The sequence below is a fragment of the Oreochromis niloticus genome, linkage group LG15 (genome assembly GCF_001858045.2).
Source record: "Oreochromis niloticus isolate F11D_XX linkage group LG15, O_niloticus_UMD_NMBU, whole genome shotgun sequence".
Lineage (NCBI taxonomy): Eukaryota > Metazoa > Chordata > Actinopteri > Cichliformes > Cichlidae > Oreochromis > Oreochromis niloticus.
The window spans coordinates 30,150,247-30,175,303 of record NC_031980.2 but is presented as its reverse complement, the minus strand read 5'-3'; the positions used below and the strand labels follow the sequence as shown (position 1 = coordinate 30,175,303).

The window sequence follows — 25,057 nt, the reverse complement described above, 5'->3', positions numbered from 1 at the left end:
TATGAAGTGTCTTGAGGCAATTGTTAATGTGATTTGGTGGTATATAGATAAAACAAAACAAAAAATGAAATTATATTGAATTAACCTCTTTTCACTCCCAATGAGTTTATACACAACTCTTACTATTAATCTCTGGCTCTCTTCCACAGTTTGTATTTTGTCTTGTTTCTAACTAACTTGTTTCTAACTGTTAAAAGGGAGTTTTTCCCTCCCACTGTCACTGACTCCTTGCTCAAAGGTGTTTGCCTGATGGTTGGGGTTTTCTCTCTATTATTATATTGTCTTTACCTTCCAATATAAAATGTTGTTTTGATTTTGTGCTATATATTGAATTGAATTGTTTGGCTCATATCAGTCTTTATTGAAGCTCACCTTTTCTTAGTATCTGTGGTCACTGAATTTTAACAGTTATATACGGCCACTAATTGTTAATTGGATCCATTCATTGTTTATTTGGTCATTTAGTGACATTTGTTTACATTAAAAGTATGGTAAGGAAAGCATGAAACTGAAAAGCTGTCTTTCCCTACAGTGAAACATAAACACCTGATTATTTTTCTATTTAACTGGCTAATCAAGCATGAATACACAATCCATCCACCTATTATGCTATCTTAGAAAGGGGTTGGATAGCGTGGGATTCTCTTATTTTAGAATGAAATTCCTCACTTGACATCTCTCCCTTGCCAAGCCCAGAGGCCTCCATTGAAGAAGAAAGAGGGAAGAATCTGGCCTTTCTCAGAAGATGTGTTTCCATGGCAATGTGGAGCATGTGCTTGTGTGTATGATGAGCTCACACATCCATGTCCTGCTCAGCACTCTTCTTCTGGCAAAACGGTGTGTCTGCCTCCACAAACTACAGATGGTGCAGTCAAATGCCAGGCTTCCACTTTTTCTGTGGTGTTGCAAACATGAGAAAGTCAACAGCTTCACCTTTATGAGGATAAGCATTATCCCAACCTCCATATTGTCTTTAAATAGAGTTCCTAGTGTTGGACATATTTTAGGAACGTTTTCTACATAAACTACTAGATTAAAAGAAAAAGAAATGCGCATCATATACGACAGGCAGACACTAGATGCCTTTCTTGATGTAATCCTGAAGGGGATTTGGATCTCTGGCTGGATTGAAAATGATCTACAAAACTAGAATCAGGCAGAATCAGGCTCAGGGAGGTGTAGCTGTTCACCACAACCAGTTGGTGGTGATTGGAAAGAGAAGAGAGCAGAGAGCTCACCTTAATCTTAGACATGGAGGCACTAATTTTAATCCCTTCTGCTTTGCAACTGCGTGCAAGCCGCTGCAGTGTGACTCAAAAGTCACTCCTTGATGCATGCATGATCACAAGATCACTGAATCAGAAACCTCTTGCCTGGCTACACTAATAATGATGTAAAAATTCACAAATTAGTGACAAAAGTCAGCCCTGGCAAAGTACAATGCCATCCAGTATAGACTCTGATTTAGAACCAGATTTATGAAGCATGCTCTGTTGTACAGTGACCAAAAAGCGACTAACTATAAACTCCTTATAGTCTTATAGCCAACATAGCCTTAACAATTAAGGAAAGCTTTTTTGATAATTGGGTAAAGAATGTGGAGTGGTGTGAACACATATGTTCAGTTTTTTATGGTCTGGGTTAGTAAAGATTCTAATAAATTTCACTTCAATTTTATTTCAATGGTGCCAAATCAAACCACCAGTCACCTCAAGGTGGGATGAAGGGGAAAAAAAACATGTATATGCAGAATTTTTTTACACACTGAAAAAAAAAAAAGAGCAGATTTGTTCAACCTCAAGTACAAAGGGAGCTCCAGGAAACGGCTTTATGTGTTTGGCCTGCAGAGAGCTCTGACCTTAACACCTCTGAGATGAAGTGGAATATAAGAAGCAAATACCAGCAAGCAGATTTAAAATCCTGGGGTTAAGCTTGAAACCACTGGGCTAGAGGCTGTGGCATCCTTGTGTGTAGTGTACTCAGTTTGGTTCCTGCAGTGCTCTTCGTTTCTTTTATAACTGCATCAATATCACTCAAACGACTGTTTGCTGTTGGTGCCCCCAAGTGTTGAAATGCAGTATCATGCACTTTAGTGTAAGTTCACATAATAGTCATAAGACGGAGACAAACAACACACCTAATGCATCACTCTCAGACTCATCATGCAGATGTGGTACTGTATTCATTGGCCAGTTATGCCCACATGTAATTTAAGCAGTTCAAAGCTCAGTTATGTTACATTTATCAAGCATGAAGAATGAGAACCAGGAATTTGCAGTACATGAGTACAAGCATTTAGTTCATTTACACCACTATATTATCTGATGTTAAAAAAGGTCAGTAATAAAGTGAAGCTGAATGTTCTGCATTTGTGCTGGTCACAGAAGAAGCAACTCACTTGAGGAGGAGGAGAGCATTTAATACGCAAGTTAATCAGAACCTCACTGAGGACAATTGTGTTAAATTCATCATACACAGTGATTTCCTTTAATAATTTAAAATGATACCCACATAGAGAAATCATAGAAAAATACAGGACCACCAGCTGATCTAGAAGCAGCACAGGTCTTTAACACTGTGACATTCCTTCCTCTCTTTATTCGACTGTTCAGTCAGTCCTCATTAACAGACGTCTTCCTCTGAGACAGCACCAGGTCCTTCACCTGCGGTGTAAGGGTCTGGATCTGAGCACGTGCGCTCCTCGCCTCCTCTTCCTGCTCCTCGTCATCTTCCTGCTTCTTGCTCTGGCTCACCAGCTGCTTCACCACCAGGCTCTGGTAGGTAGACAGCAGCTGCTGCTGCTCCTGCAACAAAATGCACACATTTCAGCTGCTTCACTCTCCTCGCAGCAGATGGAGACCACCGACAGCTGCTGCGCCTCAACACTATTTCAAGCGATCCTGAGATGAAGCTTTCAGACAGCACAATCACACGACGGGCATCGTGAAGCTAAACATTTACAGTGTTAATGGATTATGCACCTGTTTCTATATCCAATGAGAATCATGTCAACTCCAGGAAGCATGGCTGTGTAACATAATAAAACTGGACTGCTGTGTTTCCCCTACACAGACTTGATGGAGGAGTGAGCAGACTGGTATATCTGATGATCCACTTTATCATTTTTTAAAATTGATGGATTGTGACACTTTTCCTTCCCATTCAAATCACGTTCAATCAGCTGTACATACCGCAGATATTCTTCCCGTGAGTGTGCTGATGATCTGAGGCACACAGCGGCCCGGGGCGTGCAGCATACAGTGCGTGCTGGCCTGAAACAGCAGCACGCTGGTCAGGTGGAGGACCAGAGCGGGATCCTCGGTGTCCTTCAGCTGCTCAGTCAGGGCTTGGCGGTGCAGGAACAGGGCTTGTCTGCAAGACACGCATTCACACACTTCTAAACTCCAGAAGTGGATCAGGGTGAAGAGTTTTCTGGCTTTAATGTGCTTCCACTACCTCTCTTTTTTCTTGTCTCCTTTCTTTAGCATGAATCCACAAACCTCAGCACAGGTCTCCAAGTTAGTCACAAAGTCTTCAATGGACTGTAAACACAGAAAGCAAATCCACCTTACTTAAAATTTTATCCCTCAACCTTTCCCCAGATTAGCAATTTTTAAATTTCAAGGTGTTAGCTGTCATTTTGCAGTCACCCATAGTGCAACACAATTTTAGACAGGCATACTACTTACTTTGCCGTTCAGGGAGTTGTGCAGCTTCAAAAGAGGGCCTTTGGTCTCCTCTGACAGTTTGCCTAAAATCTTCAGTCTGACCTGCAGTACCAAATTGCATATTCAGTGTGAACCGTTGAATTCAACTCCACAGATAATCATAACACAGTTTGAGTTTCAGGTTGCCGAGAGGAGCGACAGACACAGACCTCGTTGGTGATAGTGCTGGGATTCTCCACGGACATCATCAGGTCAGCAGCCAGGAAGTTAACCAGGATGTTACTGACATCAGTGCACACGGTCTTCAGGATGTGCTTAGCGATGTGGGCCTGGGTATCATCTGCATGTATAAAAAACAAACAAACAAATATTACATGTAAAGCCTTTGAAATTTTGGATGATTCTGCTCAGCCCTCACCGTTTTTTACAGACATTTTCACCATGATACACACGTTTTATAGCCTAATCTCTCCAGTGAATTATGTCGGAGAGCTCCAACTTTAGCAGTTGTTCAGCTGCTTCTATTTTCTTTGCATTTAGGTGCACAATTCTCAATAAATAACTCACTACTCTTGTCATATCACAAGGAGGTTTTCCTAATACGAAGAGTGCTGGGTGTAAAGCAAGGTCAATACACAAAACCTGTTTCATGTCTTTTATGTTCCTCTAGAAATCCTGGAGATTTGGACAGTTTTAGATTGAAGTTCCCTTACATACTTAAATGTATTGGCTTTATTTTGAAGTAACAGATGAGTGTGTCATCACGTTTTACCCCGATGTTGTGGCTGCCACTTAGTTTTTGGATGTTTGTTCTTGTTTTTCATCTGTTAATATCACAATATTGTGTCTCACTTCAAGCCTATGAGGTTTTTGTCAGAGCTTTGCTAAAAAAAAGAAAGAAAAAAAAAGAACATTTGTTCATTTGTCACTGTTTAATCCAAAAGTGGAAATTCAACCCAGTGTGTGTGTGTGTGTGTGTGTGTGTGTGTGTGTGTGTGTGTGTGTGTGAGTGATGAATGAGGTGGTAATATCTGGTATTAGTTACAGGGTTTAATACTACAATGCCAGATATTTTTTTTCAAAATAATCCTCATTATCTTACTTTGGGCTTTGGTGCCGCTTTTGACTTCTCTTCTAACCTTTAACATCCACCAGCCCACATGTGGTCTGTTGTGGGTTTAGGGCTGGTGCTTTTAGCCACACACTATATAAACTGACTTTGAGAAACTAGAAGATATTGCTTGTCTTGTAACTTAGCCATTAAAGTTTTTCTCTTAAAAGCTTTTTGACAGCTTAGCTGTTGATGCAAAAACGAGCTCCTTCTTCTGAATGACTGCCCTCCAGGTGGGTGGAGCTTCTGTGCTCATAGTCAGAGCTGTGCTCCTGAGACTTTCACATCATCACTTTCTTTGGCATCATAGAGCCAAGAGTACAAAAACTCTCTGAGCATTTAGTACACTCTGAAGCCTAATGCTCGTTTACCTCGACATATACGAAAATAAAGCAACGGATGCTAGCTTTCCCAAGTATGACTCGTCTTTCACAGGTAAACATTTGATTCATACAGAAGAACAAATATCAGAACATGAACCCTGACATGATCAGTTAATCCAGTGTAACAGATCTATTACAAATACAGTGATCTGCCAAAATGTAAGGGTAAAATTTTAACCCTGTGAACCCCGCCTCCTCTCTCATCTCCTGTCAGGATGCGAGAGATGAAGATGGCCCTGCTTCTGATTTCCAATACAGCTACATGGAACATGACTTACCCGAGAAGAACTTGGTGCCTTTTTCAAATAGTCGGATGTTGTTGTACAGGTTGGTGATCTCTTCCTGCAGATCTTTCATGCTCTTCTTCTTGTTGGCCCCTGATGGAGAGCTGGTGGAGGACATGAACACTGTCCGCAGCACCTCCTGGTAGGCTTTAGTCAGAGGCCTGCAGGGACATTAACAGAAGGTGAATGAAGGGATTGTTGGCAGCTCTGAGAAAAGGGATCTTCAGAAAGAGATCTGTCTGTTACCTGACTAACTGCTCTGCCAACTCAGACAGGATTTCTTCAGGGCAGTCACTCACTCGCTCCTCTAAAACGGCTACGATCGCCTCCTGGGCCATAAAGGGGGTTTCAGTCTGTCTGCTGCGATCTTGGCAAAGGTAAAACACAAGCTAATTAGTCTCCCTGGGATCCTACAGTTACCTTTGTCTTCCATGTAGAAAAATTAAAAAAAAGCTTAACGACCCAGGAGAGAGATTCCTCGTAAAGCAGCCATTAAGCTCTTATTACAGTAAAAAGCCTCAGTGAACAGGCTTAATGTGCAGATGGAGACCGTATTTCCCCGAGAACATAAAATGTCTTTGTGACTGCTGACATACTTTGTTGAGAAGGTCCAGTTTCCTCATCACTGTCTTCATCTTTCCTCCCTTTCTTCTTGGTTTTACGAATCCGGATCTCTCTGGCATTGCCTCCACCACCTGCTTTCACACTGCCACTGCCCTCTGGAAGACAAACAGTTAACAGATCCCAGTCAGTCTGAGAAAACTCAACTTCCTAAAGCCAGCAAACACTGACTTGCCACATTGCAGACGTCTTTATTTTCACTGCTCTAGAATTACTTCAAGATAACCAGTCTTTTATTATTTTTCCCGTCTTTGTCCCACAGGTCATTTTAGGGTAGATGTTGGCAGGCAGTGATGTCATCTCCTTCAAAGATCACAGAGCTGGTGTAAAAATAGCACAAGCAACATTTGCATAAGGCTGTGTTGGACAACAAAACACACACATTGGGCCTCATTCATTAATATGCATGCAGAAATGATCCTGCTCACTACCTACAGTCTGCAATCTGCCACACCCCCATTTCACTAGGACACATGTTTACTTGGTGAGGATGTTCCAAGAGGGACAACTGCACCACAAAATCAAACATCAGGAGAATCTCCAGCTGAGAAAATAGTTTCCAAGTGTTTCTATAAGAATGACAGTTAACTGTGAGGCAAATCTTTCAAGTAAAAAAACAAAACAAAAAACATATACGAAACATTTTAGATTTCAGAATTTCAGATGAACAAACAAAAGTTAATATTAGACAAAACCTGCGTAAAAGGAAAATACAGGTTTTTACTGATGATGTCATTCATTACGGGAAAGAAACTATCCACACCTGCTTGTCCCTGTGTGAAAAACTAACTGCTGATGACTGATAACTGGTTGTACCATCCTTGGCATCAAGATCTGCAATCGAGTGTTTGCAATAACTGGCAATGAGTCTTTCGCATCGCTATGGAGGAAATTTGGCCCACTCTTCTTTGCAGAATTGTTTCAATTCAGTTCCACTGAAGGAGTTTTGAGCATGAGGGCCCGTTTAAGGTCATGGCAAAGCATCTCAATGAGATCTGGGTCCACACCAAAAAACAATCTGATGGTATTTGATGATTGTTTAAGTCCAAGATTGTAAAAAAAAGAAAAAAGAAAAAAATGAATGTTGGTGAGTTTTCTTGTTGATTTAAAGTTAAACAACAGACATATCACTACGGGCACCTTAATGAACTTGCTCTGTCTTGTCTCATCATTCTGGGTTCTGGAAGCAACTCTGACTGCTTTACATAAATAAAGGAGTCGCTTTGCTCTTTGCTGCACCGTCATTACACAAGAAGCCACTGCAGTATTGTCCTAAACAATAGGTGTCCCCACTCAGGACAAGATTGCATCATACATGCTGATAAGGAGGAGAGGTCGTCAAAACAGGAAGTCATCAAAATTGCAACAAAAACCAATACGATCGTACACTTGTGTCTTCAACCCAGCTGCAACAGCCATGCCACAACATGACAAGTTAGAAAAATCAAGAGGTGCATGACTGGCCGACAGGCCACAAACATTGGGCCTCGCGACACAGGATGTGAAGTTAAAATCGTCACACAACACTGGTGACATGGCAAGCATAAAAATGGCCTAACACCCACGTCCCTGAGCTTTGGGCCACTCTAATTGTTGCAAAGGCAAAGTGAAAAAAGTCTTTACTTGATCAAAAGATAAATGAACAGATATTCCTCTCATTCTATTTCTTTTACCCACTTTTAGCTTTTTGCAAACAGAAACTGAAACATTTTTCTGCAAATTAAAAGAGAAAAATAATGGTTTCATGTAAGACATCAATCATTAGACTCACTCATACATCATTACCTTAGAGAGCTTTGAGGACACATGTTGGACACTAAGAACCAAAATAAAATCCAGGGATTCCTCACCATTGTCAGTCTCCCCCACAAAATGCCAAAGAGACTAAAAACTACATGAATAAAAATAATAAAATAAAAAGAGTGGGAGTGTGTGAGATAGGTTTCACAAACCTGCCGCCTTCTTCCTGCGCTCCGCCTCTCTCTTCTCCTTCTTAGAGGGCGCGGTGCTCTCAGTCAGGATAGATGCTTGCTTCAGATCCTCTTCAGTTATCAAAAACACTGGATTGCTCTTAACTTCCTGAAAAGCACACAAAATGTAGTTCCACCTTTGGACAGAGCATATACATATACGTATACATGTAAAGCCGGGTGTCAAAGGAATCTCTACCTTCTGAGCTTTCTGCTGCATGGCCTCATCAAATAAAGAGAGGCAGTTGCTGATGAACTTCTCACTGACAACCACGGTGCCCCCCAAGATTCTGGCAGACGATTGGATGTTAGTGTTTCTCATAGCTTGGTTAATCAGTATCCCAATGTCCTCAGTCGACAGGCAGCTGGGCAGAACTGGCTAAAGCAGCCCAGACGGGAGAGGATAAGAAACAGAAATCTCCAAAAAAATACGATGCGACTCCTCTAATATGATCAATTTTAAGGTTAAAGAGCTGACCTGGAGGTCAGTCCAAGTGGCGGAGTTGACAGCTTCCTCCACGGAGGCCTCCACCTGGTCGACCAGAGCTTGGCCCACACAGGCCGCTCTGAGGAACAGCAGCTTGTTAGACTTGAAGCGCTTCTTTATGTAGCTGGACGGGTCGGGGATCCCCAGTCTAACCAACGCATCAAACTCTGCGGGACAACGATGTCATCAGTTCATATAGTATAGCAGTTTATTTAATAACCCTGAGCAGTCATGACATTAAGTCCAACTTTCAAAAAGAGTCTGCAGCAGTAAATGCACCATAAGGACCACAGCCACAACAGTGGGCTTGTAAACATTTACAGTAGTAGTAGACACAGGGGACAGTTTCCTGAAGTACAAACATTTTATGATAGATATATATTATATTGCTAATCTACATAACTATTAAAAAAATGGTTTTATTAAGATTTTATTCTGCTACATTTATCCCACTGGTTTGTTGATGAGCTGAAATGTTCATAAAGATGATTTTTCTATGGTTGATGTAATCTCTTCTTCTTAGGTTTCTACAAAACTCACAGCATGTGACTGATGTAAAGTAACTGAAATCAGCTGAACCCCAAAACTACAGTAAAACGCAACATACACATGAATGCAGCAGGAATGGTAATCCATACCACAGTCCCATTTCAGTAACACTCTGACATGGGAAAGTAATTTTTTACTGTTCCCTTTAGCAGTTACCACACCAACCCTCTACATGTTCACCAGTGTTTATTCTCAGTTAACATTTTAATAACCCCCTTTGCCATGTGAGGGTAGCAGCTCTGCTCACCTTTCTGTAGCAGTTCTTGCATGCCACTGCTGCAAAGTTCCAGGTGTCGCTAAAACGCAAATGTTACTACCTTTTAATGATTACTGAGGGCACAAATGGGAACCTCAGTGTCCTATTTCACAGTTTTGCACGATGTAGATCTGCACCAAAACACGACTGCGTCTTCCTTTACCCATGGTCCACTGAGGCACTGAGTTCTTTGAAATTCACTGTTTTTTTTTTCCTTCTTGTTTTTTTAGAAATGTAACCTTGCTTACAAAATGATAGAACAGACAAACACATTGATCACCTGCCTCTATAATGGCTCTTGCCTCGGAGGAAAAATTGGGTTTTTATCATTGTCATTTTTCATCTAGTACACACAAGATAATAACTTCTGTGCCCAAGATAAAAGAAAATATTTTTTGAGACAGTCACAGCTCAGCATAACTGCTTATCTCAAGTCCCCAAAGTAGGAAGTAGGAGAAACAAACAACAGTAATAAAGAAAAAAAACAAAACAAAAAACCCACATCTCACTGTTTTTAGGGTAATAACTGTGCAATGACCAAATGACCAACAACTCCCTAAAATTTTTAAACTGAAAGAGTTTCAAATATTTCAGCCCTGCTGTCAAAGAGCCTCAAAAATTCACTGTCTTACACTGAATCTCTTGTCATTTTTAACAAACATAGGAAATACTGTCTTTCCCCTCAATCCCCAACCATCATGATCTACCTGTTAAAGGGCACTCCTGCCAATCCATCACCAAGTGGTTGCTCACAGGGATCGCCTGATTCTTTGAGTTTTCTCTCTAACATTGTAGAGTCTAAACCTTACAGCAGAATGGCTTTGAGGTCATTGTTATTGTGAATGGGTGCCAGTAACACTGAAACCGAAACTGGAATTGATTTGAGGTTTTAGGAATTTTTTTAAAATCATTTTTCTAGTCATCTTCTCATGAGTGATTAAATTAGTCTTGTGGGTATACCTCTACTCCAAGTATGGCTGACAGGACTTTGAAATTAGATGGCAAAACAGCCACCTCAGAGAGTTCATTATGCGTTTTTTTTTCTTCTTGTGTATCAGAAGACAAAAAAGCCCAAACATTCTGAATGAGACAGCTAGCTAACTAGAAAAAGCCTTAGGGTATTTTTGACCACTGACTTTAAGTTTAACAACACCTACCTAAATATCCATTTTGCTGGAGAAAAGAATCCACCCAGGCGTTTTGTGTTTTGGTGTAGATATCAGGGATATACACAGCCTTGTCCTGCCGCCCCCCAACCACGCTTCCTTTCAGGCGCCCGATATTCACCAACTCCTCCAAGACAGCTGAACCACAAAAAAATACAATATCATAATACACGCTGTAAAGTATTAAACAATGACAATAGAAGACTGTTTGTCTAATGTTTAACATTAGACAAAGTTGAAAACGATTAAAAACAAAAATAAATATCATACAAGTTTTTTAAAAAAAGAAGAAAAAAAATGAAGACTAGTACACACATGTTTCATGTGTGTACTAGTCAAAGAGGTAAACAGGTTAACTTAAATGATGTAGCAGCCAGTCCTTACAGTACAGAAGATGTTCCTGAAATCCAAATGCTCCAATCATACTGCTGACAGGTGTTGGCCTATAGAAAAAGCAAAACAGCAGGAATTATAAGAAAGTGCCAACGAATGCAGCTGTTGAAGACAGCGGGGTCTCATGTGAGAACATTTGTTATTTTTTCACATCTGTTAGACGTGAAGATCAGTTATCATTAATCTTTGACTTTCTCTTATGCATGTCTTTTATCGCGTCTCCTACACCTTACCTCCAACCGGTCACAGCATATAGCTGCCCCTCCCTGAGCCTTATTCTGGTGGAGGTTTCTTCCTGTTAAATGTGAGTTTTTCTTTCCCACTGACGCCAGGTGCTTAGCAGGTGATCTAATTGATGGCATTTTCTCTCTATTAACGTAGGGTCTTTACTTTACAATATAAAGCACCTTGATGCGACAGTAGCTGTAATTTACATTGAATATAGTTATATGGTAGCACTTATATCCTTAAACAGCCATATAGGCTAGCTTTATGGCTCTCTCTGTGGCAAACACTAGCTTCCAAAAATGCTAAAAACCTTTAGCAGAGAACAAAACACTGAACTGTGAAAGTGTTTTTACTAAATCACAGATGGATTTCACAGTTCCATGAAAGTCATGGAGATTATTAAAGCCAATGTGGTATTACAGAGTCAAGGTGTTCACTTTATGTTCCTCGCTCTTTTAAAGTACATGTTCATCCTTCTCACAAAATCCGCTGTTATCTGTCCTTGTTTTCTCTCCATAGCAGCACAAGTACCCAACACCTCATCACCTGTTTCCTTCACCTACATGTCTATGGGGACACTCTCTATCACTTCATCCAACTCAATCCAGAATTCCTCTCCCTTTTCTATCTGATGCCCAACCTGTGGGGATGCACTGACAACATTCAGCACCATGCCTTTAGTCTTTATTAGCTTTAGATTAGCGAATGTAGTAAAATTAGGAAAACTTCACGTGTTTTAATTTCTCAGCTATATTGCACTGGTGCAGCCTTATGGGTTGCATATCTGCCTGATTATATATCATCATTAGAGACCTAACTGTTGTAGATGCTGCTTGTGACCAATAGGTTACATAGTAATTTCAATGAGAAAAATAATCATAGTGTGCATAAAATATTTGCGCTATTGCACAGTGGAGAGTCTCTAACTAGGTTAAATGTATGTATATTTGATTTTATGAACTTCTCAAATGTTCATGGGATATTTTGCCTCGGTACCCTGTTCTCTGGATTGCCCATTAATCTTTAAATTTAACCGATGGGCTTCTTTTAAGAACCAAGCAGTGAAAGAGAAACAGACACCATTTTCTTAATACTATTCATGTAAAGTCTTACTTTAACAACAAGCTGAACATTACTATGAATTCACTCACTGTCACCAACACTGAAATGATCTTTAAAGCAGCTACCCACTCACTGCATTTTTTGGTGTCACAGCTTCACTAAGTATACATAGGGGAACCATAATGTAAAAAACTCAATATGACAGAACGTGCAAAACATTTTAGCTACCATCTGTCAACCTGCTGGGATGCTGCAACACAAAGTCAGCTCAAAATAATGTCCTGCAGACAGAAATCCTTCATAGCATCTTGAGCTATCCCACACAAACAGCTTAACCTTGCTTAGCATCAAAGAACTGTTTCTATAGTTTCTTTAATAACCTTGTTTCATTTAGTTCAATCTTTTAACTCTTACTTGCTTTTCGGTACACACAAGAAAAGTTTAGACAGGTATAGACATATCAAAATCTGTACATCTGCAGAAGAAAAACAAAAAACAAGCCATAATAAATATTTAGCCTTTTTGCAACATTTACCTTGTGACTGCACTGAAGAGCCCTTGTATTCTAGCTTTGTGGCGAGCAACAAAAGCCGGGGTAAATATGACACCTCTGTTGTACTGGTCCATTTCTCCTTGGATAATCTTTCCAAGACGCTTCGACAACTCCTAAAATATGGATGAGAAACCCACATGTTTTTTTTACTAACAAAGAAACAACGTGTCAAAACAAGCTGAGACCACAAAGAAGACTAAACCATTTAAAAACACAGACGGCACAACACATTGCTTAATTTAATGACCAGATTTCTTATTGGATTAAAAGGCACGTAAAAACTGGCTCACCTCAGTTAAGAAATCTCCTGGGAGGTCATAGCTTTTACACAGCTCTGCAATACTGATCATACCAGCCTCCTGCAGTTTGTCATTCACCTCCTCGGCCAAATGGTCCAGGTATGTGCTGCAGACGACAAAACATGAGCAGTATAATCACAGCACCTCACTCTCAGTTAACCTGTTCAGACTTGACCCTTCTATACTATACTTTAAGGGCTTTTTAAATACTTCTGTGCAGAAATGAGACTTAACTAAACCTTTAATGTGAAAAAAATACATTTAATTTATTGAATATTGAATAAGACTTTGAATATAATATAAAATTTAATAAGATAAAAATGTTCCCCTCTTTGAAGTCATATAAGTAGTTTCCCATCAAATCTGATTGATTTGCTTTTATGTAGAAATGAACTAAGAATGAAATTTGGTGACAGGCAATATTTCATTATTTATGTGCCCTATGTTCCTACAGGGATACAAATGAATCCTAATTATAAATTTTTTTAAAGTCTTTTGGTTCTTAATCAAATTAATTGTGAACCTTAAGCTAGCACAAAACTGATGTGCACAAGTAAACAGGTCAGCATCAACTTATTTGCAGACAGCCCAATAACAGTTAACAAAGCTTCCTTTATTGCCTCCTTCAGTCGAAGACAAACTGGAGCATTCTTTACGAAAGGAAAGGACATAATGCCATCCCACAATTCACAGCGAAGCACCATCTGGGCAATCATGAAAACGATCAACATAATAGACGAGTGACACAGATTGTGTCAATATTAATTATACGTTTGTTTTCCGTGCCATACCCTGCTGATGTGTTTTGAACCTTCAGCAACAGCCTAAGTTAAACCCACAGTCAAATTATGAACATTACTTTGTTATAGTAAAACTGGCTCTCTAAAGCTCACTAAAGCTCTCTAAATCAAGATCATCCTACAATGAAATGACAAAAGTCTAAAGTTTATCAAAATAAAGTTTGCATTGTTTATGTCTGTAGCTGCATTGTTGGCCTTTACAATTATCATTCATTTTACCTCAAAAACTTCAGTTTTGTAAAAAGAGTTAACAAGTGCAATAAATGGTAAATGGTAAATGGCCTGTATTTATATAGCGCTTTTCTGGTCCCTAAGGACCCCAAAGCGCTTTACATATCCAGTCATTCACCCATTCACGCACACATTCACACACACTGGTGATGGCAAGCTACGTTGTAGCCACAGCCACCCTGGGGCGCACTGACAGAGGCGAGGCTGCCGGACACTGGCGCCACCGGGCCCTCTGACCACCACCAGTAGGCAACGGGTGAAGTGTCTTGCCCAAGGACACAACGACCGAGACTGTCCGAGCCGGGGCTTGAACCGGCAACCTTCCGATTACAAGGCGAACTCCCAACTCTTGAGCCACAATAGGCTAATGATATTGAGCTTAACTATTATAATTAGCTAACTTTAGTGTTATAGCTTTTTCTCTTGGTCCTATAGACCTAAATATCTTGTAGCATATATCGAGAAACACTGGGCATGTGTGAAATGAGCCCATAGAGTCTAAAGTGTTGGCTGATAACTTAGTATTCTGCTCTTTCATCCAAATACATAAATTGGCTCACAAAACCCATTATAGTGCTGTCCATAGTGTGACTTTATGGTAGTCATTTTTATACAGTATAGACCTAATACTCACTCATCAATCAGCTGTCCCAGTACAAGCTGAACCCCTTTATCAGATTTTGCAATTTCATTTGCTCTGTTTTCAACATGGACCCAGTCCACATTGATAATCTGAAAGGAACAACATCATGAAAACATTCATAAGACATCTGACCCAAATTTGAATGAACAAACTGTATATCTCAACTAGAGGACGCAGGAGGAAACACAGTGTTAACACACACCTGCTGGAGGTCCACAATGTTGATTCTCCCTGTAATACAGAATGACAGCACTTAGTTTCTGTCACAATCTACAATTCTGAAAATGTCACAGAGACAATGTGACAATGCTGCATCTCATTTCCTAAACTTCTGTATCACACCTCCGTGCACGTAGAGTTCATCTCGGATCTCCCTGCTGATCTGAGCTGGGGTGACGTACTCTTTACCATCCAGTGTGTGCACCACATCCAGCTTCTTGTCTTGGACTAGTTTTGCAATTATTTCAATGCAATTTCTTTCCGACAGCCTGCGGAAAAGTTTACACAAGTGGCGTAAAGGACAGTGTAGTATACATTTATTATTGTGTTTGTTTTAATAACAACAACAGTTGTTACAAGAGAAGCCACAATCTTCACCTAATAGAGTTACTTTTAAATCAACTTTAATGACAGCTGGCATTAGCTTTGATGCTATCACCCGTTCAGTTGCGTTTACCTTTGCACTGTGTCAGCAAACTGCGCTCTCTGGAAGTCTGCGGCAAGCCGACGAATCTCTTCCCAGTCATCCGCCATTACTGTGAGTTTTTGAGTTCGCAAAACCAGCCTGTTAAACAGCTACTTTCAGTGTTCTGCTAGCTGTTTGTTAGCTAGCGGAACACCTTAGCCACACGTCAACATACAATAACGCGCTACAGCGAGCCAGAAGGGACAAAGCTTCTCCTCCGACTTTTCGCCCACAAGTCACGTAGAGCAAAAACAAGCAGAGCCTCTGCTTTATGTGGAGAGAAAACCGTCGATATGATTCAAACTAAGATTTAGAAATGTGTACAATAATTTGTGTCTAATTATACTGACAAATTCCCAAACTCCCAAGTGTTTTTTCCCCAATTCACACACAAATACAAATAGATTTGAACACACAAGGACTCATACAAGCATTTTATAAAAGATATACTTCAAAATAACAACAACAACAGCAACAAAAAAAACCCGTGATCGTTTAACAGACATTTTTTATTTTTCACTTTCAGCTTACTCCCACATAGGGCTTCCTGTGCGTATAAACGTTTAAAGATATTTGTGACATTTTTACAGATCCTGGGAATCTCCCAGAAATCACGGGTTCTCTGCACTGGCCCTATCGGGACCTCTCGCATAGTCTAGAACTACCTCGCACAGAAGGTTGTATTAGAGTTTTAAGTTGTAATACATCAACATGTATAGAGCAATCACTGTAGTCACCCCTCCCACCCCGAAAACCCCAACCCACCCAACAGCGTCGCATTCTCAGCACATATGTATATCAGTTACAACATAGTTCTCTGTACAAACAATCCCGTTATAAATTGTAAAAAGTGTGTCCAGATCCGGTAGAAGTCTTTCCTTTAGCTAAGAACGTCAACTTTCTCATTGCAAGGCTGAATGTCATTTCTTCGATCCATTAATTAGGGGTGGGTCCATGTATGTCCTTCCATCTTAAAGAAATATTGCGTTTGGCTTTCATTTCTTTCCATGTAGTTGGAACTGTTCAGGGAGAACGTGGAAAATGCGCAATTTTGCGTCGATTGGGATAACATGTTCCATTAACCTGGAAATTAAGTCAAGAATTCCTTTCCAAAAGGTTTGCATTACTTTACAGCCCCACATACAATGAAATAAAGTTTCCTTCTATTTACTACACTTAATACAGTCATCGGGAATATTGGGATTAAAACAGCCATTTGTACTTTAAAATTCTGAACCTTGTGTTAGGGTTTGAGCCACAAGACAGGTCTTTCTCCAATCTTCTACAGGAAGCTCAATTTGGAGGTCATTTTTCCATGCAGTCGAATAAGAAAGGGAGTTTTCCTTAGAATCACATGTGAATGATATTATCACCCTATTGCTTGAGGAGTCTCGGGGACTGCTCCCTTACACTCCTCCTTTATTAACTGGAGTACTTGCTGATTAATACGACTCTATTCTACTCATTTGTTTTTTATGTCGTGTTCTTCTGGAAAAATCTGGATTTTGTTTTAAACTGAAAGATGGCAGCCGAATATGGAATGCTCTCCCTTTATTAAACTTTGCCCCATATGTAGACAGTGCCTTTCTGATCTCACCGTGACCTTCAGACGTGGAGATGAGCTGGCTGTACTTCCAGCTGGTACTTTCAGCTGGTGAATACTACTTTTAACTCCTTTGAGATACAGATCATGAAGATTGGTGAGATTAATCTATTTTATAGACCACTGGGGTGAGCCTGAAGTTTCTTAGCAAACTTCTGTAACTTATTATAACCACCATTAGGTTGGAAATAATCTTTCTGCCTTCTACAACTAGAACATATTTCCCGAGTTTCAAATCTTTCTTATCCACTGTAAAAACTAAGGTGTGGAATCTTAGGCTAAATTTTGGTCATATTTGGACTTGATGCGCACATTAATTCTATGGCCTTAGATTTCAGTTTAAAAGCTTGGTTTTTACTTTTATGGCCTTAGGCGATAAGGCTCCCGACCTAAATTACATATTCCACCCCTGTTCTCCAAACTTGATTCTTAGGTCCACAGATGGGGGTTTTCTTGTGATGCCATGAACTGATCTGAAAGCAAAGGAGAATTGTGCATTCCAAACCTTCGGTCCAAAACGCTGGAACAGATTACAACCCTCTATTCACACTTTAAAAAACAGCTTAAAATTCATCTGCTTTGACACCCGTTTGGGCAGCATTTTGTGTTCCCTGTTGTCTTAGTTCATGTGTGTTCATTTGATTTTTATTGTAAATCAATTTGTGGTTTATTTTCTTGAAAAGTGATTTACCTGAATTAAAGAAGTATCCAGATGTTTAGAAACCTCTCTAATAGGTATTAGGTGTTAAGTTCAGGAACTGTTGTTGGTGTGTGTGTTTTCCTTTTTCTGTGACCATTAGAAGGCAAAGTGAAAAATCACACACACACAGGAGCCCTTTCGATATGTATATTTTCGAGACTTTGGTTTCTACAACTTTCATCAGATGCATCACAGCAGCTGCTGCATACGTTATACAATCTGTGGACCACAGAAATGAGATCACGTGGTTAATAATAAAACACATGAAAACACAGACATCCTGCCTCATCAGAGGCCTGTACTGTGAAGAAGGATTCATTTCTTATCTGGATAACATCAGGGTCAACCCTGGGTTTTCTGTACTACAAAGATGGTTTACTTCTCACTGGAGTATGTTGCCGTGGTAACTTGCACAGTCAATATAACCTGCTCAGGTCAGATTCCAGATTAGTGATGAACAGGTGTGAAATCAACACCTACTGAACAATCAGTTCTCTGGAAAGCAATGCCTTTTTTGATATAGAGTATTTGTATTTCTGTGATATGCATTTGCAACAAATAAGGATTCTTAGACACAAATTTAGTCTTTAATTATTTTCCTGGTGGCTGTTTTAAACAGTTTTACAGCTATTTTATTGTTCAGTAAGCATTAATATAGCATCCTAAAGTAGGGCACCTATTTGCTCTGTATATCAAATTTGCACGTGGACTAACCCTACTTTTGAATTCTGTATTTAGATTTATTCTTTAGTTGTTCTCAGACCCTTAAACACCACCGAGGCCACAGCTGAAAGAATAAAGACTAAAACTGTCTTTTAAACATTAATCAGACAAAATCTGATAGATTTGAGTGGAGTAGACTATAGAGTGTCCATCAGATTCTTGTGTCTTAATGATAGAGCTGTAATACTGATTAATCTGTTAACTTACACACACTTTGGAATTTCATCAGAAAGTAGATATATCTGTGCAAATGCTGCTCATCTCATCCAACCACACTTTTCTCTGCCCCCTCACTTCTGTTCTGCTGGGCTTTGTTGTCGTGCAGTTATGAACTCAGCTGCACTGAGCAGATGCACGTAGGTTGCTGTAAAGAGGGACATCATGTGGAGGTATTATATGGCTGTAAATTAAAAACCTCGCAAACAGCAAGGTGTCTTGGAAGGAAATTCTCTACTTTGGCAACAAATTATATAAACACTCGAAAAAACAGGAAACGAGAACTTTTCTCATGGAACAAGAAGCTAAAAAAAACTGAGCGAGTAGGAGGGAAATCCTTCAGACAGACCCAGGCCTAGTCCTTTCAGAGAGGCAAGGGCAAATATATGAGGCTATTATTGTAGCAAAACCATTAGTGTGTGTGTGTGTGTGTGTGTGTGTGTGAGTGTGTGTGTGTGTGTGTATCCCATGCTGATTTTTTGATTTTTAATCTGTGTGGAGTTTTCTGTGTGCATATTGAAATTTATGTGTGCATCTTCAGATCCGTGTTTGTGTAATCTGGTTTGTTAATCTCTACATAGATTTGTGAATGAGTACAAGGATTTGCAAATGTGTATTCAGAATGTATGTGTAATAAGATTTCTGAATGTATAAATAAATGTAAGTATGCATTCACATTAATTTATGGAAAGTCTTAAAGTTTACCCAAAGCCCTGCATGTTCTTCCCATACAGACTATGTCTGCTTCCAGACCATAAAAAACAAACCCAAAATGATCAAAATGTGATTTAAACATAAAAAAGCTAGGAAATATTATTATTTCTTAGTTATTGGAGAAAATAACAACCCAAGGTTTCTCTTCAGCACTACAGCCAGGCTGACAAAGAATCAAAGCTCTGTTGAATCAAATATTTCTTCATCGTAAACTAGTAATGACTCCATGAATTTTATTTTATAAATAAAATAACATTAGAATTAAAAAATAATTACTCATAACAATCTCACAGATATATAATTACGTACAGCTACTTTCAGTATGATTGATATTTAGAGACTTTCTCTCCAATTGATCCATCCATCTCATTCAATACCTCATTCCAAGACTGCCCAACGAAGTCCTACCATTAATAGATACTTCAGTCGTAAATATGATTAATCTATCTCTATTAATGGGCTGTGCACCACAGGCAGAGGTGGCAAAAGTACACACATTCTGTACTTAAGTAAAAGTAGAGATACTAGTGTAAAAAAAAAAACAAACTCCAGTAAAAGTTGAAGTACTGATTCAACTTCCTTACTCAAGTAAATTTTTAAAATGTACTCCAAGTAAAAAGGTAAAAAGTAGCTCCTTGAAGAACATTTCTACCAGCTATTCTTCTGCATAGCTAATTGAACCTTGTGCTATATTAATGCAATAATAAAATAATATTAGTAGACAGGGATACAAATGTAATTTTAGTCTAAATTTTAATTCTAATAAAGGTATTTAGCTTGAATCAGTTAAGTAGAACATGAGCAGGGAAAAAGAAGGAAAATAAAATAATAGCTCTATTTTTTGTTGCCCACATTGTAGAGAGTGGCTTTGCCTCTAAACATGAAAATGAGTAGGGAAGAGGATAAAATGAGATTCAGCAGGTGGGGGAACCCGAAAAATCAGTTGTGTCTATTGAGAGCTCGAGTAGATTGTCTTAATGTAGAGGCTGTGATCAGCTAACCTGTTTATCCTGCACTAACCTGAAGAGGATTTTAATGCAACCTTTAAATAACACAGTTGGTCTACCTCAGTTTGTTTTGCAGCACATTAATATCAATATGAAAAAGCAATAATGTCACATGTACAGACCCAATATCTGATTTAAAAACATGAAGACTTACATTTCCAGTTCATCAAATCCCACTGAGCAGTCCTCATCTTTAAATCAAATTCTCTTCTTCCTCTCCTGTCCTGTCTTTCTTATCTTTCTCTGAGTGAAGTTAGCTCTCTGTCTTTTCTCTCTCTGTGAAATACAGCAGTTGGACCTTTAGCTAGCAACACACTGTGAGACAAACGGCACACAAACAGTTTGTGTGTTTCCTGATGTTTGTTGAGCTGATAGAAACATTGCATTTGAAATGATCAGCCACTTAAAAAAATGTCACTCCCTTGATGTGGGACTTGGTAGATCCTGAAGTGCCATAACCACAGTTTATGTGGACACGTGGAGTAGTCCATGTTTTTGTCCTGGACTGTCCTGAACAGGACTGCCTTTCATGTGTTACTGTTTAGGCCCAAATCGGTTTGATGTTTGAAGGCTCACAATTACTTGAAAATAACACCCCTCAAATGTGTTAAACCAAAAGTAACAAGCCTGTTTTGAAAATGTAAAGAGTAGAAAGAATAGGTATTTATTTAAAAATATAGGGAATAAAAGTAAAAAGTTGTCAGAAAACAAACTACTCAAGTAAAGTACAGATACCTTAAAATTCTACTTAAGTCCAATAACAAAGTATTATTCTTCATTACTTCCTTTAAGGTGGCAGTACTCAACTTGACCCAGTTATTTTATTTATCTCAGCACATTGTAACTGACCTCCAACCTTTCTTTTATCTCATAAATAGGGTAGAGTCTTTACCTTACAGTGTAAAGGTAAAATTTTGATTTGGCGCTGTATAAATAAAATAAAATTGAATTGAAGTGAAATACAGAGAAGTGATCAGTTACAAGTCACCAGCTTTTCAATTGGCGGTCTTTTTAAATGTTACTTTTCCTGCACTTCTACTATGGCAGATCTGTGAAGCAGCTCTCTGTAAGTCAGGGGTTCATTAATGCTGAGCTCAGGCTCACAGGCTCATATCGCCTCTCTAGCTCACTATCTGGGAGCATATTACTCAGTCTTTAAGCATGACATTAGTCAGCTGGTAGTGGTGGTTGTCCCCAAGGCAGGCTCAGATGGACATACCACAATGGATTTACCATATGTTTGCTGCAAGTACACGTTCATGTTTTTTTCAGTAGCTGTCATAAGTGGCTCATATTGGAGCTGTGCAAAAAATAAAATGTTATCCGTAACTGGAAACAGCTGTGATTGCTCAGCTTATTGCTCACCTTACAGCTTTCATCCACTGGTAGAAAGGAGCAGGTAGCCAAAAAACTCACTGTGTGAGAGTTACTGGAGGATATGGTATCTAACTAGAAGCCAGAGCGATGTCACAACTTGTATTTATTCATAAGTATCCTACTGTGCCAAGCCAAAATTTATGCTGTGAACATCACCTTTAGTGCCACAGCACTAAATCACAAGTGATTTATGGAATCCCGAAAACAAATGGTAAGAAAAAATGATGAAAACTTTATTTTCAGGGGCCCATCGTCATGTTAAATAAGCCATTCATTCAGACAGAAATACAATTTTAAAGCACATTTTAGAGTACATTCAAGGTAACGCAATTCAATTCAATTTTATTTATACAGCGTCAAATCACAACAACATTCGCCTCAAGGCGCTTTAGATCCTACAAGAATACATACAAAGAAAAACCCAACAATCATATGACCCCCTATGAGCATTGGCCGTCTACTGCGACCGGTTTTGGGTGAGAGAAGGAACACAGGACAAAAGACATGCTGTGGAAGAGAGCCAGAGATGAATAATAAGTAATGATTCAATGCAGAGAGGTCTATTAACACATAGTGAGTGAAGAAGAAACACTCAATGCATCATGGGAATCACCCAGCAGGCTACACCTATTGCAGCATAACTAAGGGAGGATTCAGGGTCACCTGGTCCAGCCCTAACTATATGCTTTAGCAAAAAGGAAAGTTTTAAGCCTAATCTTAAAAGTAGATATAGTGTCTGTCTCCTGAATCCAAACTGGAAGCTGGTTCCATAGAAGAGGAGCATGAAAACTGAAGGCTCTGCCTCCCATTCTACTTTTAAATACTCTAGGAACAACAAGTAAGCCTGCAGTGGGAGAGCGAAGTGTTCTAATTTGGGTGATATGGCACTATAAGGTCATTAAGATAAGATGGGGCCTGATTATTTAAGACCTTGTATGTGAGGAGCAGGATTTTGAATTAAATTCTGGATTTAACAGGGAGCCAATGAAGGGAAGCCAATATATATGAGAAATATGCTCTTTCTTTCTAGTCCCTGTCAGTACTCTTGCTGCAGCATTTTGGATTAACTAAAGACTGTTCAGGGAGTTTTTAGGACATCCTGATAATAATGAATTACAGTAGTCCAGCCTAGAAGTAATAAATGCATGAACTAGTTTTTCAGCGTCACTCTGAGACAGGATATTTCTAATTTTAGAGATGTTGTGCAAATTGAAGAAAGCAGTTCTACATATTTGTTTAATATGTGCACTGAAAGACATATCCTGGTCAAAAATGACTCCAAGGTTCCTCACAGTGTTACTGGAGGCCAAGATAATGCCAGTAAGAATCTGGTTATCAAGGTCTTTATATCTTTAAGACATTCCTTTAGTTAACTTATTGGTGTGTGTTACCTGGCTTCATGGATAGATAAAGTTGGATGTCATCAGCATAACTGTGAAAATGTATGCAATGCCTTCTGATCATATTGCCTAAGGGAAGCATGTATAATGTAAACAGAATTGGTCCTAGCACTGAACCCTGTGGAACACCATAATTGACCTTATTGTGTGAAGAGGACTCTCCATTTACATGCACAAACTGGAGTATATTAGATAGATATGATACAAACCATTGCAGTGCAGTACCTGTAATACCTACAGCGTGCTCTAATCGCTCTAATAGGATATTATGATCAACAGTATCAAACGCAGCACTAAGGTCTAGCAGGACAAGCACAGAGATGAGTCCACTGTCAGAGGCTATAAGAAGATCATTTGTAACCTTCACTAAAGCTGTTTCTGTGCTGTGATGAGCTCTGAAACCTGACTGAAACTCTTCAAATAAGCCATTCCTCTGCAGGTGATCTGTTAGCTGTTTGACAACTACTCTTTCAAGAATTTTTGATATGAAAGGAAGGTTAGAGATTGGTTTATAATTAGCTAAGACCGCTGGGTTGAGAGATTGCTATTTAAGTAAAGCTTCAACTACTGCCAGCTTGAAGGCCTGTGGTACAGATTATAAGAGATAGGTTGATCATATTAAAGATTGAAGGATTAATTAATGGCAGGACTTCTTTGAGCACTTTTGTAGGATTGGGGTCTAAAAGACATGTTGAAGTTTGGAGGAAGTAATTACTGAAGTTAACTCAGAAAGATCAATTGGAGAAAAAGACTCTACTGAAACTAGCTTTAGATAATGTTTCCTCTGTGAGATGATTATGAATAATTGTTTCTTTAATGGTTAAAATTTTAATTGTGAAGAAGTTCATGAAATCCTTACTAGTTAACGTTAAAGGAATGGTTGGCTCAACAGTACTCTGACTTTTTGTCAGCCTGGCTACAGTGCTGAAGAGAAACCTAAGATTATTCTTATTTTCTTCAATCAGTGATGAATAGTAAGATGTTCTAGCTTTACGAAGGGCTTTCTTATAAAGCAACATGCTATTTCTCCAGGCTAAATGATGATCTTATAAATTTATGACACGCCATTTCCTCTCTAGTTTTTTGCTTTAAGACACGTCTTTGAGAATTATACCAGGGAGTCAAGTACTTCTGATTTGAGGCTCTATTTTTCACAGAAGGAACAGTATCCAGAGTCATACATAGTGTGGTTTCTTTCTTCCAAGCCTCTGTTTGTACATGAGTTAATAACTGATCAACGGATCACTTTGCCTTACAGAAACCTGGTTACAGCAGGATGATTATGTTAGTTTAAATGAATCAACACCCCCGAGTCATTCTAACTATCAGAATCCTCAAAGCGCGCACCAGCACACCAGCACACCAGCTTATTAATCAACCAAAGACCCAGACAGACTTTAAATTGTACTGCTTCACGCTAGCATAACACCCTCTTCTACAGGAACTGCAGAAAACAGAGGAATTCAGTCTCATGGAATTCATGCTGACCGCAGACCTGGAATCAAAATTTGTTTGTAAAGTCCTTATCCTAAGAGAATATACTCTGTTACGTATAGATATTATGCAATTCTACTTAATAACATAAGCAGAACTGTCCAAATTGTGCTAAAGGTAGTAATAGTACTAACTCAGCTAACTCTAAGTTCTGCAATGATCAAGCAGCTTGATAGTTTTAAAACAAGGACCTGAGAAGAAGACAGTTTTCACAATCAGCTTGTCGAGGGTAACTGCAGCAGGTTCTCCAGATACTCTTCATAGTTTGATGCCTGAGAATAGAGGACCTGTCTTACAGGTTTGGACTATTTTTAAATCTTAACATTTAAAAATGTTATTTATACAAAATGCAAAGAATGAGGAACAAAGAGCAAGAAGAAATTAAGAAAAGATAGAAGCCACATAGATAGAAATAAAGGAAACGTTATTAATGC

At 39.2% G+C, this 25,057-nt stretch overlaps 1 protein-coding gene across 1 annotated transcript; it reads right to left on the bottom strand.

Moving 5' to 3' along the window:
• Window positions 1-2,165: 2,165 nt before the first annotated feature.
• Window positions 2,166-15,624, bottom strand: ufl1 (UFM1-specific ligase 1). Its single transcript, XM_005457910.3, has 19 exons — window positions 15,381-15,624; window positions 15,047-15,192; window positions 14,907-14,935; window positions 14,696-14,793; window positions 13,022-13,136; window positions 12,714-12,844; window positions 10,880-10,938; window positions 10,487-10,633; window positions 8,516-8,691; window positions 8,237-8,416; window positions 8,020-8,146; window positions 6,043-6,165; window positions 5,693-5,813; window positions 5,441-5,607; window positions 3,878-4,008; window positions 3,690-3,770; window positions 3,457-3,542; window positions 3,192-3,372; window positions 2,166-2,804 (listed from the first exon to the last, which is right to left on the bottom strand). The coding sequence occupies exons 1-19, from the start codon at window positions 15,455-15,457 to the stop codon at window positions 2,613-2,615; spliced, it is 2,367 nt and encodes a 788-aa protein (XP_005457967.1). The 5' UTR covers window positions 15,458-15,624; the 3' UTR covers window positions 2,166-2,612.
• Window positions 15,625-25,057: the final 9,433 nt, after the last annotated feature.

Bases quoted from the DNA above. Each gene is read 5' to 3' on its own strand.
- ufl1 (XM_005457910.3), bottom strand. From the start codon at position 15,457: ATGGCGGATGACTGGGAAGAGATTCGTCGGCTTGCCGCAGACTTCCAG. The intron at 15,193-15,380 runs GTAAACGCAACT...ACTTTTCCGCAG, and splicing joins TTTGCTGACACAGTGCAAAG to GCTGTCGGAAAGAAATTGCA. The intron at 14,936-15,046 runs GTGTGATACAGA...TCTGTATTACAG, and splicing joins TGAACTCTACGTGCACGGAG to GGAGAATCAACATTGTGGAC.